Source organism: Arachis stenosperma, chromosome 6, assembly GCF_014773155.1.
Source record: "Arachis stenosperma cultivar V10309 chromosome 6, arast.V10309.gnm1.PFL2, whole genome shotgun sequence".
Taxonomy (NCBI): Eukaryota; Viridiplantae; Streptophyta; class Magnoliopsida; order Fabales; family Fabaceae; genus Arachis; species Arachis stenosperma.
In genome coordinates this window covers 114419226-114435516 of record NC_080382.1, presented here as the reverse complement: position 1 = coordinate 114435516, position 16291 = coordinate 114419226, and the positions used below count along the sequence as shown (strand labels likewise).

General features: G+C 33.5%; 1 protein-coding gene across 1 annotated transcript; it reads right to left on the bottom strand.

Annotated features, from left to right (window-relative positions):
* Positions 1-8647: 8647 nt before the first annotated feature.
* LOC130936700 (probable zinc metalloprotease EGY1, chloroplastic) lies at positions 8648-15347 on the bottom strand. The gene is made up of 10 exons (XM_057866834.1): positions 14796-15347; positions 13194-13655; positions 12879-13019; positions 12013-12114; positions 11465-11676; positions 11151-11201; positions 10956-11025; positions 9386-9454; positions 9084-9134; positions 8648-8868 (listed from the first exon to the last, which is right to left on the bottom strand). The coding sequence occupies exons 1-10, from the start codon at positions 15138-15140 to the stop codon at positions 8710-8712; spliced, it is 1662 nt and encodes a 553-aa protein (XP_057722817.1). The 5' UTR covers positions 15141-15347; the 3' UTR covers positions 8648-8709.
* Positions 15348-16291: the final 944 nt, after the last annotated feature.

Genomic DNA, 16291 nt, shown 5'->3' with positions numbered 1-16291 from the left:
ACAAAATATGGTACGACAAATTTTCAGTAGCTATAAAAGGATCTACAACCATTTTTATTCTCCACAAATATTTTACTTCTTCTTCTCTTCTATTTTTCTACCAAAAATTAAGCAAAAATGTCTAGTGGTAGTGGATATCTGGTTGTAAGTGTGTATCCCAATTGTCATATGAGAAATAGTGACACTGGGTGATATTTGAGTGTGATAATTCCATTCTATTGTGCACTCGGTGAGATTTTTTTTTTGAACTAAAGAGTCTGATATTAAGGAGCATTGGTACTAGCAAGAGAAAAGAGGTTGGAAAGGTTGGGTATCGGTTGCTAGCACCGATGAAAAATGGAGATTTTCGGTTTCGTCTGTTTTGTCTCCATGGCGACGAACACATACGTCTCATGTTTAACATCCATCGGAGCTTTCTACGGAATAAGTGATGGAGCTTTCTGTGGAACAAATGATGGGACTTTCTGCGGAGGTTGGTGATGTTGGTGGCGGTGGATCTAGCCACTCGAATTTTGTGCAAGATGACCCACCACTTGCACCTCCACCGCTACACTATGCTAGTCCAATGAAAGACATGGACGTGGAGGGTGAGGAGCTCGATGAGGAGTATGTTGCTGCTAGCAACGATAGTTGTTCTTCTAAAAATGAGGAGGAGGAGCAGTTTGTACCAAAGACTCTGGTCGACGCATCAGTTTGGTATCTTCTGCATGTCCCGACTCGATTTCGGCCTTATCAATTGTACCCAGTCACTATTATACATTGGATCTAGACGCGATACACGAGAAAACTCTATTTTTCAATATGGTTGGAGACGATTACAATATAGACGGTAGTGTGGAGTTTAGGATTGGCCATAAATTCAAAAATAGAGACACAGTAGTGCAAGATGTAAAAAATTACAGCATTCACAGAAGTGCTAATTATCGAGTTGTGGAGTCGGATCGATTAAAATACTGTGTGCATTGTCGACAATTTGCAGCAGGATGTCCTTGGAGTCTCCGTATTGCTCTCCAACAGAGAAAATATATGGTATATCCAAGAGACTACAAGCAGAGTACATCCAGCAATGTCTGTGGTATCTCAATGTGTTGTAAAGCATAGGGAGTGGTACGTCCATACAGGCACAGTGGATTCCTAAGACAGACCGCGGCACCTCTAGAAGTCATCCAATAGTGGCAGCCACCGAAGACGGACCTGATTGTTTGACTTGTCGGTCATCAGGTAACCCCCGATCAGTAATAGTATGGAACACCTCGTGTATTGTCGAACCCTTGGAGGGTGGCTGCCTGGCTGGATCAGTGGTATCGGGCATATGTCAGACTTGGTCCCCAAGCTATATCAGCTTGATAGAGAAAAACTTTTTTCTCTGCGCACCTTGCTGCTGAACATGAGGAGGCCTGGTACCAAGGAGCTCCTCTACCCACTCCCAGGTCGAGTGCCCATACCATGTCTGAAAATCACGAAAGCATCCACCCACTAGCTCCCCGTGCATGTGTAACCCGAGATGGTACGCAACATCCTGCAAGGTGATGGTGCACTCACACCATGGCAGGTGAAAAGTGTAGGTCTCCGGACACTAGCACTCCACGAATGCAATTATTAGGGAATTGTCAAACACAAAGTTCTTGAGCTGCACCATGTTGCCAAACTCAGCCTCCCCTTCAAGTAAGGGACAATGATGTCCGGTGGTGCAAGCGTGTAACTCAATTGCCTAGAGAGAAACATGCAAGGCCTCTAATAAAAAAAATGGAATAAAAAATCCAATTCAAAAGTAATATTTAAATTTCGAAATAAAAAGATAAAAAATATACCAAACAAGTATTTCACATTTCATAACTTAGTTGGAAACAGAATAATTAATTTCTAAAAAACAAACATCGAAAAACATATCGAACAATTGTAAGTCTCATTAAAACATCGAATAACAGTTAAAAAAGTTATCTGCCAAGCTATCAAAATTAAAATTAAAAATATAGAAATCAAATTAAATAAATAACAAAATGCAATAAGCATTTACTTAATAAATTAATTTAACCATTAAGTTAAATCATACCTATCAATTAACACTTACTTACAATATATTCTACCACCAAACATATACTTCATCTATAAAAGTACTCTAACCATGACTATAACTATATGCTTATTTACCTTAAACATGAAAATAACAATACTAACCTGAAAATCGATTGCGTCAACGATATGCCACGTCATGTTCAGGCGGTTGATGTCTTGATCCCGTGCATCTAAGCACACTAAAATCTCTGAGTACCTCGATAATATGAATAGAAAAGGCTAGAGGTACAAGAAAATTAGAAGAATAGTTCAAAAGTGACTTCAAAAGTCACGCTATAAACGAGTTCAATATATAGGCGCGGTTATTACTTATCTCGTTTATTGTAAACGAGATATATACAATGTTATTTCATTTACACTATAAATGAGATAAATAACATAATGCAAATCTATAAAAATACTATAAATTATATATTTTTGTAAATAAAATATTTTTATTTATTAAAAATTAATCCTCAAGGACTTGATAAAAACATTCTAAATGTGTAGCTTCAAATAGCCCCGTACAAAAGAAATTGATTTTTTCAATAATAAGTTCCATTGTTTTTTTAATTGCAAACTTATCCAATTTGATTATAGAGAATGGGATTGATTTGGAAAGAAATTATGTTGGTCAATAGGTTGTTAGGCCTTATTGGACTAATATGTAGTGGTTGGCTAACACACATTGTAGTAAATGGCAGCCCATTAGAAATCTGACATGTTGCAAGCAATTTAGGTTAACAAGTTGGGTGATTTTTGGACTAATAAATAGAACCGATTATATAAACAAAATAGTAGGTAACAATGATTTGGAATAAACTATGAAGTACGGATATTTTTGCTGAGTTGTTGTGTCTGCGTGTCGGACACATTTCAGACATGACATTCACCGACACTCGTTCGACACGCGTGTCTGTTGTGTCCAAATCGTGTCTCAATAAAAATAAAAAATTCTTCTCCGGACACACTTAAACACACCTAAATACCATCACGTATCAGCGTGTCCGGTCTTATTCTTAATATATATTTTTAAAATAAATTTAGATATAGTATATATTATTATTTATTAAAACAAAAAATATTTTAAATACTTGATATAATTAAAATAAGACATTAAAAATAATTTAAAAATTAATTTATATTTTAATATCAATAAAATATTAAAATATCATTACGGTTTATCTAAAAAATACTTTATATTTTATATGTATGCGTATCCCCGTGTCATGTAAAATTTTAAAATTTGCGTGTCGGCGTGTCCCGTGTCGTATCGTGTCCCGTGTCCGTGTCAGTATCCATACATCATAGGGAATAAACTACTAAAATGATACTCCAAACCTTAGATAGCCTAGAAAGGCAGTAAGATAAGTAAAATGCCTAGAAAGGCAGCAAGATAATATTTTGACCAGTAAACTCGTCACATTACCAGTCAGAGAAGGAATGAGAAAGCTTACAGAGTTACAGCAACAAAGAAATAGCTGCAGTAGGCCAGTAGCAGGGCACGTACAATATCAACAGCAAGAACAAAGAGCAAAAATACACGAGCAACTGGAGATCTATACGCAACTATAATAAAATACAAGACTTAAATCAAAGCTAAAATTCATGCTATAATCAAACTCTAAATTTATTGCAGCAATAGAAAAGTCAATAAATTATGTTCTTTTTATCAAAAATTAATTTATTTATGGAAATTAAAAAGGTGATGTGTAACTATATTGTGTCATGGTGTGTAATCCAGAAATGTGGAACTGCTAAAGTCAGTAACTTGCAAAACACAGGGTACGTTTTGACTGTGCTAAAATTAAAAAAGCTGCATGTACTGCAAAACGCAGCTTGCGTTTGGCATGGGAGGAGAATGAAGTTTCAAAATGTGTCCCTACCCCCTACATGCCAACATGTCCTGCATGTTTAACCATCCCCTCGAAGCTCCAAAACGCAACATGCGTTTGGCAGGGTACATAGGCAAAACGCAACCAGCGTTTGGCAGCCTCCCTACCTGCATGTGTGACACATGTAAAAGAGAGTGGTGGAGTCGGCCTTTAAAAGCAAAACGCAGGCCATGAGAGTTTCACTGTTTTTCTTTTATTTTACTTGCTGTGAATGAGAATTTTGAGAGTGAAAAGGTTGGGGGTTAAGGGTGAAAAGGAGTAAGTTTGTGAGGAGGAAGAATCAATGAAGGTTTGAGAATTCATTTAGTGAAGAAGGAAAAATGGTTAATAATAATAATAATAATAATAATAATAATAATAATAATAATTACATGTTTATAATAATGATGTCTATGATATCAATAATAGTTTTTTATCATACTGTTAGTCATGAGATATTATTATTATTATATTATTATTATTATTGTTATAATTATTATTAATGTTATTATAATAATTATTACTGTTATATTGTTACTATTATTGCTATTATTATTGTTATTATTATGATGCTTAAGTCTCGAAAGAAAAAATAGTATCATGATTAGTATAGTAGAATACTGTTTAAGATGATAATAATAACTTATTATTATTATTATTATTATTATTATTATTATTATTATTATTATTATTATGGTCGAGTCTGTTGAAAAAAATTGTTATCATGAGTAGTATAATAATAAAATACTGTGTAGGATAATAATAATAAGTTATTAATATTTTCTAATAATAAATAAATAATACCGTTTAATAATAATAATAATGAGTTCAATTTGGCATAATCTTGTGAAATCGTGTTCATGGTGCACGTGTGTTTGTCATTGTATCTTCTGATCTTCCAACAAGTTTTTTTTCGAATCAAGTTAGCTCGGATAAGCCAATCATATCCTACACCGTAACCCTTGCATTTCGCATAAAATGTCTGCGGCTCAGATTCATAAATAGTATAATCAACTCCTCTAGCGATAGTGTAGCTTTTGATTGCAGATATAACCGACTCTCTCAAACCAAATTCCATTCCGATCATAAACTCACCATCTTCCGCCGCAGCGTTGCCTTCACCTACAACAGGCGCCACCATCAGTCAAACAAGGCAAATAAAATAAACACTACAGGTAACTTGAATTAATAATCATAACGTACCCATGTTTGCATACTCAGGAAATTTCGGGCCATGCATGGCTTCGAGATCTAGAGTCTGCATAAAAGACGGAACACCGAATAGGTGCTGGCTTACAATTGCATCCGCTTCATTTTGCACCGCCGGATTGCCTGCTAAATCTCCGTCATCGTTTTCGTCATCGACTTCATAGTTGGCTTCGAACTCCTCTTCACTGTCATTATTATCTTCTTCCCAATCTATATTCCCGAACTCATCAACATTGACCTCCTCGCTTACCGCGCCCAACCCCGACTGCTGTTCGAACTCAACATATATGTTGATGACTTTTTTACCAAACCCTTAATGGAAGATAGATTTTACATTAAGAATTACTTTGGATATTTTAAGTGCTTTTGATTTGGTTTAATTGAACTGATGAGATTTTTTTAGTTTTCTCAAGTCGAAACGAGATTTTCTGAACAAATGATGAACAAGTTCATTTTTTTTAAGCTACCACCTTTATATCTTTTTTGAATGATTATGTGATTTATGTATTTACTTCAGAAATATTTTCTTGCTATATTAAAACATATTTCATTTAAAGTTTTTTCCGCATTAATCATATTTATTTTCAAAATCTTTCTTGACATTGATTCTTAAAATTCCTTTTCAAATCAATTTTAAAATCTTCTCTATTTTATAGGAATTTCATTCTTACGTTAGTTATAAATACTTCTAGTATTTCACACGTCATTCTGCTGCTGCTACTGATGTCTGTACCTTTCTTTATTTTCTTCCTTGACAACAAAAAAGGGAGAAAGTAAAGATAAAACTATTATTTGATTGGTGGATGCTCATAAACACGGGAGCTTGCTAAAAGTCAAGGAAGTCATTTCATACTCTCTCTTTAATTTGAAGTTTAATCATGTTTGTCATCAAGAAAAATATTGTTGAGTCATGAATTGATTTAGTTCATTGTGATAACAAACATAATTAATAATATTCTAATATACTTAATTTTTTATAAGTATTGTAGGTATTAATAGATTGACAATCAAAAATCACAATCAAGCAATCCATGATTCAAGCAAAAACAACACATGATTAATTCTTTATAAGCAAGACTCAATTCATATATGGAGAGAAAGCTGTTGCACATTGAATGGAACCAAAGAAGAAAGAATTTTCTCTTCAATGCCAATGACTACAACCATTAATGTGCAGCTTGATCAAATTAAAAATGATTCTAACATTGAAGAAAGCAATCAAGCTCTATAAAAAAAGTTTTCATCTAAAAAAGAGGCAACCATTTTTGTGCATATTGATGACCGTAAAAAAATAGCCCTTGTTTTTCTTGTTTTTGAGTGTATTCTTACTTCTATTTTATCTAGATTCAAGCTTACTTTGAGAGATATATAAAAAAATAAAAAAAAAGAGGGTAGTGCATACAAAAGCCATTTAACATTTGTTTGATTATTTTGATTTCGAAAGTGTGCTGGGTTAGGATGCACTTGGTTTCTCTTAACAAAATTGGGTTAGCACCTAAGTGATTTACTAAATTTGGGATAACTTAGGTGGTTTACAAGAGTGTGAGTCTCTTGAAATTAGTAATTGTAATATATATTAATTATAGTGAAAACTCTACTATTGTTGTGGTGGAGACTAAACGTAGGTCACATTGCAATTTATGGCCAAATTAGAATATATCGAGGCGACACTCTTCTTCTTCCGTGTCTTATGCACTTTCTGTTATGTATATTTAGGAGACAAAATCGCAAATAATCTCTTGATTTATCAGTTCGCTGCATAATCTCAAAAGTGATTGTTTTATTTAATTCCCTTCTTAATTCACTTGAGAACCTTTAAAACAAAACGCATAAATCAAACAAGGATAAGGAGAAGAAGCTCACCATGATTTAGAAACAAAAATATAGAAATAAGAAAACGCAAAAATAAAAAAACCTAAAATCAAACAAGAAATAGTAAAACCAAACATAAGAAATAGCAAAAATCAAACAAAATGCAAAAATTAAATAAGGAGAAGGAGAAAAGAAATAGAAAAAATCAGATGAAGAAGTTTTGTTTGATTATAGTGGGGTGGCAGAGGATCGCAACAAAGATGGTAATGAATGTTGCAAAGAAAATCGTGCTTAAGAGTGAAAGAGGAGGTGGTTTTGGCGTGAATGACTTAAGGGTAAGGGAGGATAGCAGCGCGTATGTATGAGTTTATAAGATTGTTTTTTCGGTTTTTAAATTTTTGTATTTATATACAATAACTAATTTTGGTGTACACCAAATATAGTTAAAAAGAAAAATGTAATTAAAAAACAATGGATATCAAAATTAAAGATAGTTCTTTAAAGATACTAAGTGTAATAATTATATTTGAAAAAAATAAAACAAAAATTATTTAATTATTTTTAAAATTTAAAATAATGTTAATAGGCATAAATAAAATTAAATTTAAATATTTATTAACATTAATTTTTTTATAAAAAACTTTTAAAGATTAATAATTTTTAGTATTTTTAGTCATCATTTGACCAACACTAAATTAATTTTAACAAATATTTTTTATTAATTCATGTATGTAAATTCTAAAAGATATAAATATAAATTATGTTAATTTATGTGTATAAAACTTTGATAAATATAAGTACAAACTATATATTTTGTGTACAAAATTCTTATAAATATGGGTATTATTATTGACCAAAAACTAGTAAAAAATGATAATATTTGAGGCTAATACCCTATGAAATACAAACACTTTGCTGAATTGTCATGTCCGCATGTCAGACACATTTTAGATACGACGCTCATCAACTCTTGTACAACACACATGTCTACTATATCCAACTGTGTCTTGATAAAAAATAAAATTATTTTTTCCAAACATGCTTAGACACACCTAAATATCATCACGTGTCAACGTAACCAGCTTTATTCTTAATATATATTTCTAAAATAAATTTAAAAATAATATATATTACTTTATATTAAAATAAAATATATTTTAAATATTTTATATAATTAAAATAAAATATTAAAAATAATTACAAAATTAATTTATATTTTAATATTAATAAAATATCAAAATATTATTACAATTTCTCAAAAAAATACTTTATATTTTATACATATACATGTTCCAATGTCTTGTAAAATTTTAAAATAAAAAAATCTAGAAAACCCACTTATATTAAAATCTGATCAACACTTAACTAACAAAAACAGAATGAATAATTTTTCACCATTAGATATAATCACACACCATTAAAAATATTATTGATGACTAATTAATAGCTATAAATCACAAAATTTACTTACCTAACATTGCTCCTTTAATGTAACATCATACCTAATGCCCTATTAACATATAAATTTACCAACATGATTGCCGTACATAGTTTCATTTCATTTCTTATTTGGATGAAACGGGTAAATTGGAGCTCATCCGATAACGTCAACATGGATTTTATCACGAGGAATCGGGTTGAATTGAATTAGGCTCTACTTTGGTGATGACTTTACCTATATATAATTAACCGCTCAATTGAAAAAAAAATAATAATAAGAAAATAAAAGAAAAAAGGTTTACTCTACACATTTTTACCATCAAAGTACATTTACAAGACCTATACCAAGTTCCTCTGCAAGCTCATCCCAAACAGGAAAAAGAGTGAAGGCCACAAGAAAAATAGCAGCCGCCACAAGCGTCTTTCTCCATGTTCCAACCTCTGTCACGTCATTTAAGCAAGGTTTTTCCGGTGTCCTCTGCCAAAAAAAAAAAAAACAAAAAAAAATTTATCACTTCCTCAGAAACAAACAAAATAAAAACAAACGGTGTCTTTTAAGTTTTAACCATTGATTTGTGGGGAAAAAAAATGTGGTAACTAAGTCCAACAAAAAATTAAGAGAAAATTTAGTGAGTTTCTCACTTTCTCGGAATGAATCACTAGAACTGAGTACAGATAAGACTAAATTAATACCTGACATAAAATGACATAAAGCCCCCAAGGAAGCGAAAGAGGTCCGCCAATCTGTCGAGAATAGGAAAAATAAAAAAGAAAAAAACTTATTCTAGTCATAAGAATAGGGGAAAAAAGTGACGAACTACATTAATATCAAATCAAGAAATAAAATAATACAACACAGAACAGTGCAATCTGACCATGCTACAAGGATGGTTTATGGGGGTCAGTGACTCCCCACCCCTTCAAAAGTCAAAACACAGACTTTGGTTTGATTATGCGTATGCTTTGTTCTATCTAAAAGAAGAGATCAAACATACCACCCCTAATCCAAGCAATGTATACGTGGTCAAGCCAAAGCCCATTAGTGCACCTTTTCCGAAAGCACCCTGAAGAAACATGTCATTTTTTAAGACTTCAATCAAAATGCTCACCGTATCATTTAGGATAATTTTGCACAACAAATAGGAACAGAAGTTTTTCAAATGTGAGAAATACACATAATATTATATTCCTACTCTCTGTCCGAAAAAATTCACATCTTCCAGCAGAAAACATGCTATGATCGAGTATCCAAATTCTATCCGTATTAGGTTCTAAAAAGTTTATACAAGACCTATTCATAAAAAGTGCAGGTAAAACATGAGTGCGAGCTGGTTTGAATTTTGACCATGTGTCACCTCAGGGGACACAAAAATATGAGTATCATTGCTCCCGCTTGACCACTTGTGTAAGCGTACATGGAAGACGGAATGAAACGCATTGGAATGAGACTCACTGGTAACTTACTAAGGGGATTTCTTAAATGTAATGTCTCTACGTGATACAGACTAAATAAAAGGTGTGAAATTGTCATCAATCATCTTCATAAACAAGGAGCCAACAACTAAGCTTGGCTCCACTAGGTAAGGTCAATCGTATGGAGCAAACACTGCCATAGTGCTATCATGGATATATTTAAACCACTTCCAATAATCTCTCTTGTAGTTTTCTTATATCTATCATCACAGTATTAGTTATATTATAAAACAAGTCTTACTCTGCAGAGATTTGCTTTCATCTCCCACATCAAACTTCCCTTATGTATACATGTTATTAATCAAATATGTAAAGGGTCCCTAGCTCACTGCACAAACTATTTGACCAAGATATCATTGCATTTCCTCACTTAATACGTTGTCATTACAGGTTCGTCCCCCACCTTCACTTTTCATTATCTGAAGTTGGAGAAATAGGGACAGATCAATTTTCCTCCTCTTAATCTTCCCATGATACCCAAGTAAGGAATGTAGACCAATGCCCAAGTAATACCCTGTTGATAATCTTGAAATGGCTTCCTGTCAACAATTAGCTCGGCAGTTCCAAAACCACTCTGGACACTTAGAGTATTTATCCAAAATGGCTTACCTCCGTTGTAATTTGCACTTGAGACATACAAATGAAATATTTTTACTTGAGCCCAACATGTTGAGCATAAAGTAAACCCTCATTTTTTTCCCTTAGCGTTATGCTACTCATTATGACTATTTGAAATTTGGAAAGGAGGGAAAATGAAATACGCTTTTATTTTTCGCGAGTGTTTACCATGATTGAAGTTAATATCCTAAGACACCGTTTTCACCTGTGATGCTTTATATATCCTATTATCTCAAATGAAAGTGAAACTGATGAAAATTGACTAGGAGGTACGACAGTGTATGTTTTAATTTTTAAACTTCAAAGTAGACCCACAATGTGTTACATCAACTCAATCATTTCCAATTACCTTAGGAAATATGAAAATAGTACAGCAAGAATTTTTTTTTTTTTTTCTATGCCAAAAAAAACCTGTATCCTAGCAAAAGGCAATAAAGTTCTCACTATTTAAAAAAAAAGGGTGAGAAAAGATACCTGAACCGCTCTTCCACCATCAAGGCAACCCACTGGAAGCATGTTAAAAGCCTGTATTGTTAATCCACACCTGTAATATCATGAACACAAAAAAAGCTAAGCATCTGATGGAATAATTTGAGTATTTGGTACAACAAAATTTGGCAACGATTTATAAATGTAAGCAAGTCAAGTAAAAGAGGGAAAGCACAATACCAGCCTGCAATCACAAGAGGGTGAATTGCAACAGTTGCAGCATGCATTGCTCTGCACATTAACAGTAATAATGTATCAGGGTCCGCTATCGTCAGCTAAATGGCATACATAAGCATCAGTTCTGATTTACATAATCAAATAATGGGTTGCAGTCAATTTATACCACACAGAAAAAGCTTGAGTTTGAAAATTTCCCAAGCATAATAATCTACTGAGTATAGCAACTAAGTTTTTGACAGAGGATCACAAAACTAGACCTACACTTAGCTAATTATGCCCGTGTACATAAAAACCATGTAAAGGGAGGGACATACGCATAACCAAGAGTGGCTCTACTGATTAATCCAAGAAGCAAGGAACCTTGAAACAACATGCTAGGAACTTGCACCAAATCTCCTGCTGCATCTGGATTTGATGAGAGCAGGAGACCAACAGTAAACATTGAAAAGGATAACACAGCACCAGCAAAGGGGCCCGCAAGTGATATGTCGACTTTTGTACTTCTATCAGGAAGTAGAGATTTGAACTACAATAAATAACCATGGATTAACACTTGGATATATACCAAAATATAAGAAACATAAGAAATGAATTTCAGTCTTAAGTTATATACGATAACATTTCTTATATTTAATAACAATAAATAGATAGTTAGAAGACACTGCAATGGCTCTAATTGGAAACTGAATGAACACTTTGCATCTACATGCATGCAGTCCTTCATGCATAACATCTTGCAGATCTCTACAAAATATTGGGCAAACAAACCCCCTAACACAGAAGAATGGGACTGCTAAAGCTTCAGAAAGTAGTTGCAAATTCGATGTAAAAGTGACTGGCACGAAAAAGTTCATAACATTACCTGAGTAATAGCACCAAAGCTACCAAGAGTAATGTTTGGGATGAAGAAAGGAATGCTTAATTTCACTTGTTTAGGGAAAGCTGCCAGAAAATGTCCAACCTCCTGCACACAGCGATATCCATCAGGAGGAAAATACACAAAGATTCCAGAAGCTGAAACGGGTAATAGTTAGAAAACTGAGATATTGAGCAAAGTGAAAAGTAAACATATAACATATGGAGTAATACTTTGAGCCATTTGGCATAAAAAGGTATGCATGTATGTATGTATGAATTGACCTATGAGGCTGTGGCAAAGGGCACGTAGTTCTACTTGTACAGCATTTGAGATTAACAACCACTTGCACCAAAGTGGATGTTCTGAATCCCCAAACAATTGAAATTTTTAACTACTTTTGATGCATTGCCAACAATCAGTCAGCCAACATGCTTACAATAATTCTTGACTGACTGACATATCCTTATAACATATGCATAACAGCATTAAAGATAATAAGAACCTTAGTTAATAACTTATAACTAGGTTAGTTAATGAGATGGAGTATAAGACTCAAGTCATCAGTATAATATCACAACTAATATCAATTATTAGTTATTACCACCCCAAGAAAGTTCAACATGACTTGTTTGTAGTTTATCACTATAGGCTTCATCTTAAATGCAAACAAACCTGCACAAATTATTTGCAACAACAAAATGTTTACTTGCAGAAGTCAACAGAGAAAAGTCAGAGATTTAGTTAAATCATTCAGAACCCACATTTCTAGGATGAATAAAGTATGCATAATAACATGAAAACATCAGCCTATGATCTGTAGCAATTATGTAAACAAATGGCAATAAAAAAAATTTAATATGAATGCTTACATGAAAAAGAAGAACACCCAAGACACCATATGCTAAAGGTAATGCTGACTCAACAAATGGAAATAGTAGCTGCATATCAGGGGCTTCAACCGCATTGGGATCTGTCAAGTATTTCACAACTTCTGGGGGAAGTCTGTTTATCTGATCAATCAAAAGCACAATATTAACAAAAGATATGCAAGTGACAGAAGAAAATAGCATTACATTGATGGAATTAATTAACATTCAGAAATAACTCAGGTCTCAGGAACAGAATGTTCACAAACGTTGACCACAAAACACATAATGGTCAAATGGTATCAATAACCAGCCTACCTGAGATGCAATTCCCAGCTCCACTGAGGAGCCAATAGTTAGAAGAAACAACAACAATGCAATGACATATTGCCAAAGTGTTGTCGGCCCTGGCTCAGAAACCTCCTTCCGCAGCAAACCAAAGCTAACACGTGGCCCACCGCGAGGATCAGGACTGTCTGCATCAGGCTCCTCCACCATAAAAAGGTTGTACTTATCTCCTGTGACCTCTACAAGCAGATTTTGGAGTTTGGAAAAGATATCCTCTCTCTTTCCCCTCAAGTTTCCGATGAAAAGAATGCCTTCTCCCAAGTCTCCAAAAGGCTCCTCTTTCGTCACCCAAAAGGTTGAATAACCAAAAAGCTTATCCTTTATCAGCTTTACATCAGCTGGATCTACCTTTTCAGGTCCAAGGAGTTCCATAAGTTTGAAAGAATCAACTTGGAAATTGCTGTACGTAGGTCCAAGCGAAGTCAAAGATGACTGAAGAATTAAAATGTTGGAAATATCAGAATCAGGAAATATAACATAAAATCCACATACATAAGCAGAACACACCTATCAGTGGATTTTCAGCATATATACATGCATCATGATACCTTACAGATAAGAAAGTATACCAAGAACTACGAAGAAATAGTGATACGCATTGACAAATATTAGCTCGACTCCAACATGGTAAAAAAGGGAAGCGATATTATTTCAAACTCATGATGATATTTATAAATTTATAAATATAAACAAGACTTGTGCTCCAAAATGCATTTTCTTGCAACATATATCTTGAAGCATCCAGTAGCTGATGCTCATGGCCAAGGAAACTATGGATAGAGTTGAATCAGACATCATCCAAATAACTTCCACCCACTTGCATAATTGAGATTGGATGGAGAAAACTAGAATTTATGTGGCAAAAATCAACTCCTTCTCAAGCCAACTTCAGGAGGCAATAAACAAACCAACCATCAAGTGTTGCCATATGAGGAGTGAGTGAAAGGTGTCATCGAGGTTGTGTAATTGTGAATCTGTGAGGCACTTTGACAGCATCTCATAGTTACTACAAATCCCATACAGGGATCGACGGGTATTGGTATACAATTCACTACAGTTTGCGATTAAATTACAAGCATTCCTGCCGAGAGAGAATTTGATATGCAAGAAATGGGAAATTCAGTGCGTGTAAAAGAGAAAACCAAGTAAGTAGTAACTATGTGACACCTGCTCCATCATTTGCACTACAACCATGCTACAAATCAGCAGCCAAATCAGCCATTCATATAAAAAAAAATACGCGTTAAAATACAAATAGAAAATTAGTTAAATAACACATGTATCTGTATGATTGATTTGGTAGCTGATTTTTATTGTGTACATGGCATTTTTGTTTGCCCTATCATTTCTTGTTACAGTTAGGTAAAATGGAGACATTAATTGGAGTTAGTTAAGTTAGTTATAGGTTAGTTAATATACTTATAATTTAACAATTCAGTTAGCCGTTATTGCGCCATATGATCCAAATATACACAATGTTACTTAAACTGCTAAACATGTTCCTATAGTCTATAGTGATAAATTTTACACAAAAAGAAGAAAAGGGGGGGGGGGGGGGGGGAGAGTAGTTACCCTGGGAGAAGGCGAGGGAGGAGCTGATTTTTCTGACTTGAACGCATCGTCGCGTCTCTCTTGCGTCGTGGTGGTGGTTGCGTTGGAAGAATCATTCGGAGGTCGTTCAGCTTCGCCTTCGACGACGTCGTTTCTGTTATCATTGTTGTTGTTGGCAGTGGCAGAACACCGAAACGCAGGAAAATTGGAAGGGTGAGGTAGTGTGTGAGTGAAGGTGGGGAAGCACGTGGACCTCAATCGTTTGAGCGCGTGGTAGTGAATGGTCTCCCTGAAGGCGCGCCGAACCGGGTTGGACCGGAACTCCGACTTCAGAGGGATGAAACCACAACTCGTCAGAGTTCCCATTCGGACCACACAAAATGATAATAGTAAAGAAGAGGGGGGCTGTTTAACGACAGTGTATGAGAGTTCGTTGCGTTTTAGTGGTACGACATTTGAACGTGGAAGAGTGAGTAGGACTTGGGAGGAAGAGGAGGAAGGGGAGAATGGAAATTGTTGTTGCCGTAACAGGCTTTTTGGATGTGGTTGCCGGCTTTGGATAAAAATTACTAATAAAATATCTCGTGTTTTTATTTTGTCTTCCGTTCGTGATAAATATAAGCAAAATAAAATATCTTATGCTTATAATGCTCTCTTCCTTTTCAAGTCAAATTTAACAGCAATAATGTTAAAAGGAATAATTTATTATTTTTTATTATTAATTAATTATTAATATTTAAAAATATAAAATAAAATGTATTATTAAATTATTAAATTAAAAAATTAAACTAAAAAAATTAAATTAATAACTAAATAATTATTTAAAAAATAAATTCTAATTATTTTCTAATAATTTTTATTAGGATAGGATGTTATCCGTTTTAAATTAAGGCTTTTCTTATTTTTCAAAAATAAATTAAGGTCTCTTTATTTAAATAAATAATTCATTTATTGAATAAGTATAAAATTATATTACAAAATTATTTTTTAAATTTTCACTTTTCAAAAAATTTAAAATTAGGATTTAAAATTTTAAATTTATAATTTAAAATTTAAGATTTATGGATTAAGTTTAGAATTTAAAATTTAGGATAGCCAATAGCAAAATATGAAGTTATAATATTAAGAAGAAGAAAAAGAAAAAAATGAACAGAAAGATAATAAATATAAAAATAAAAAATAAGGCAAAAAACATAAATAAGCTAAGAGAAGCTAGAAATTACGTAAATCCGCCAAGTTGAAAATTGCTTCATCAATCAACCAAAGCACTTCTTTATACAATTCGAACCAGCTTAGTTCGAATTGCATTTGTATATAATTCGAACCGAATCAGCTCGAATTACTTGGCAAAATTAACACTAATTCGAACCAGCTTAGTTCGAACTTAAAACATACATAATTCGAACTAGATGTGTTCTAGTTATATAGGTGGAATCTTCCCAAAGTAATTCGAACCAAGTAGGTTCGAATTACAAAATCTAATTCGAACCAGGCTGGTTCGAATTAGTGAGGACCAG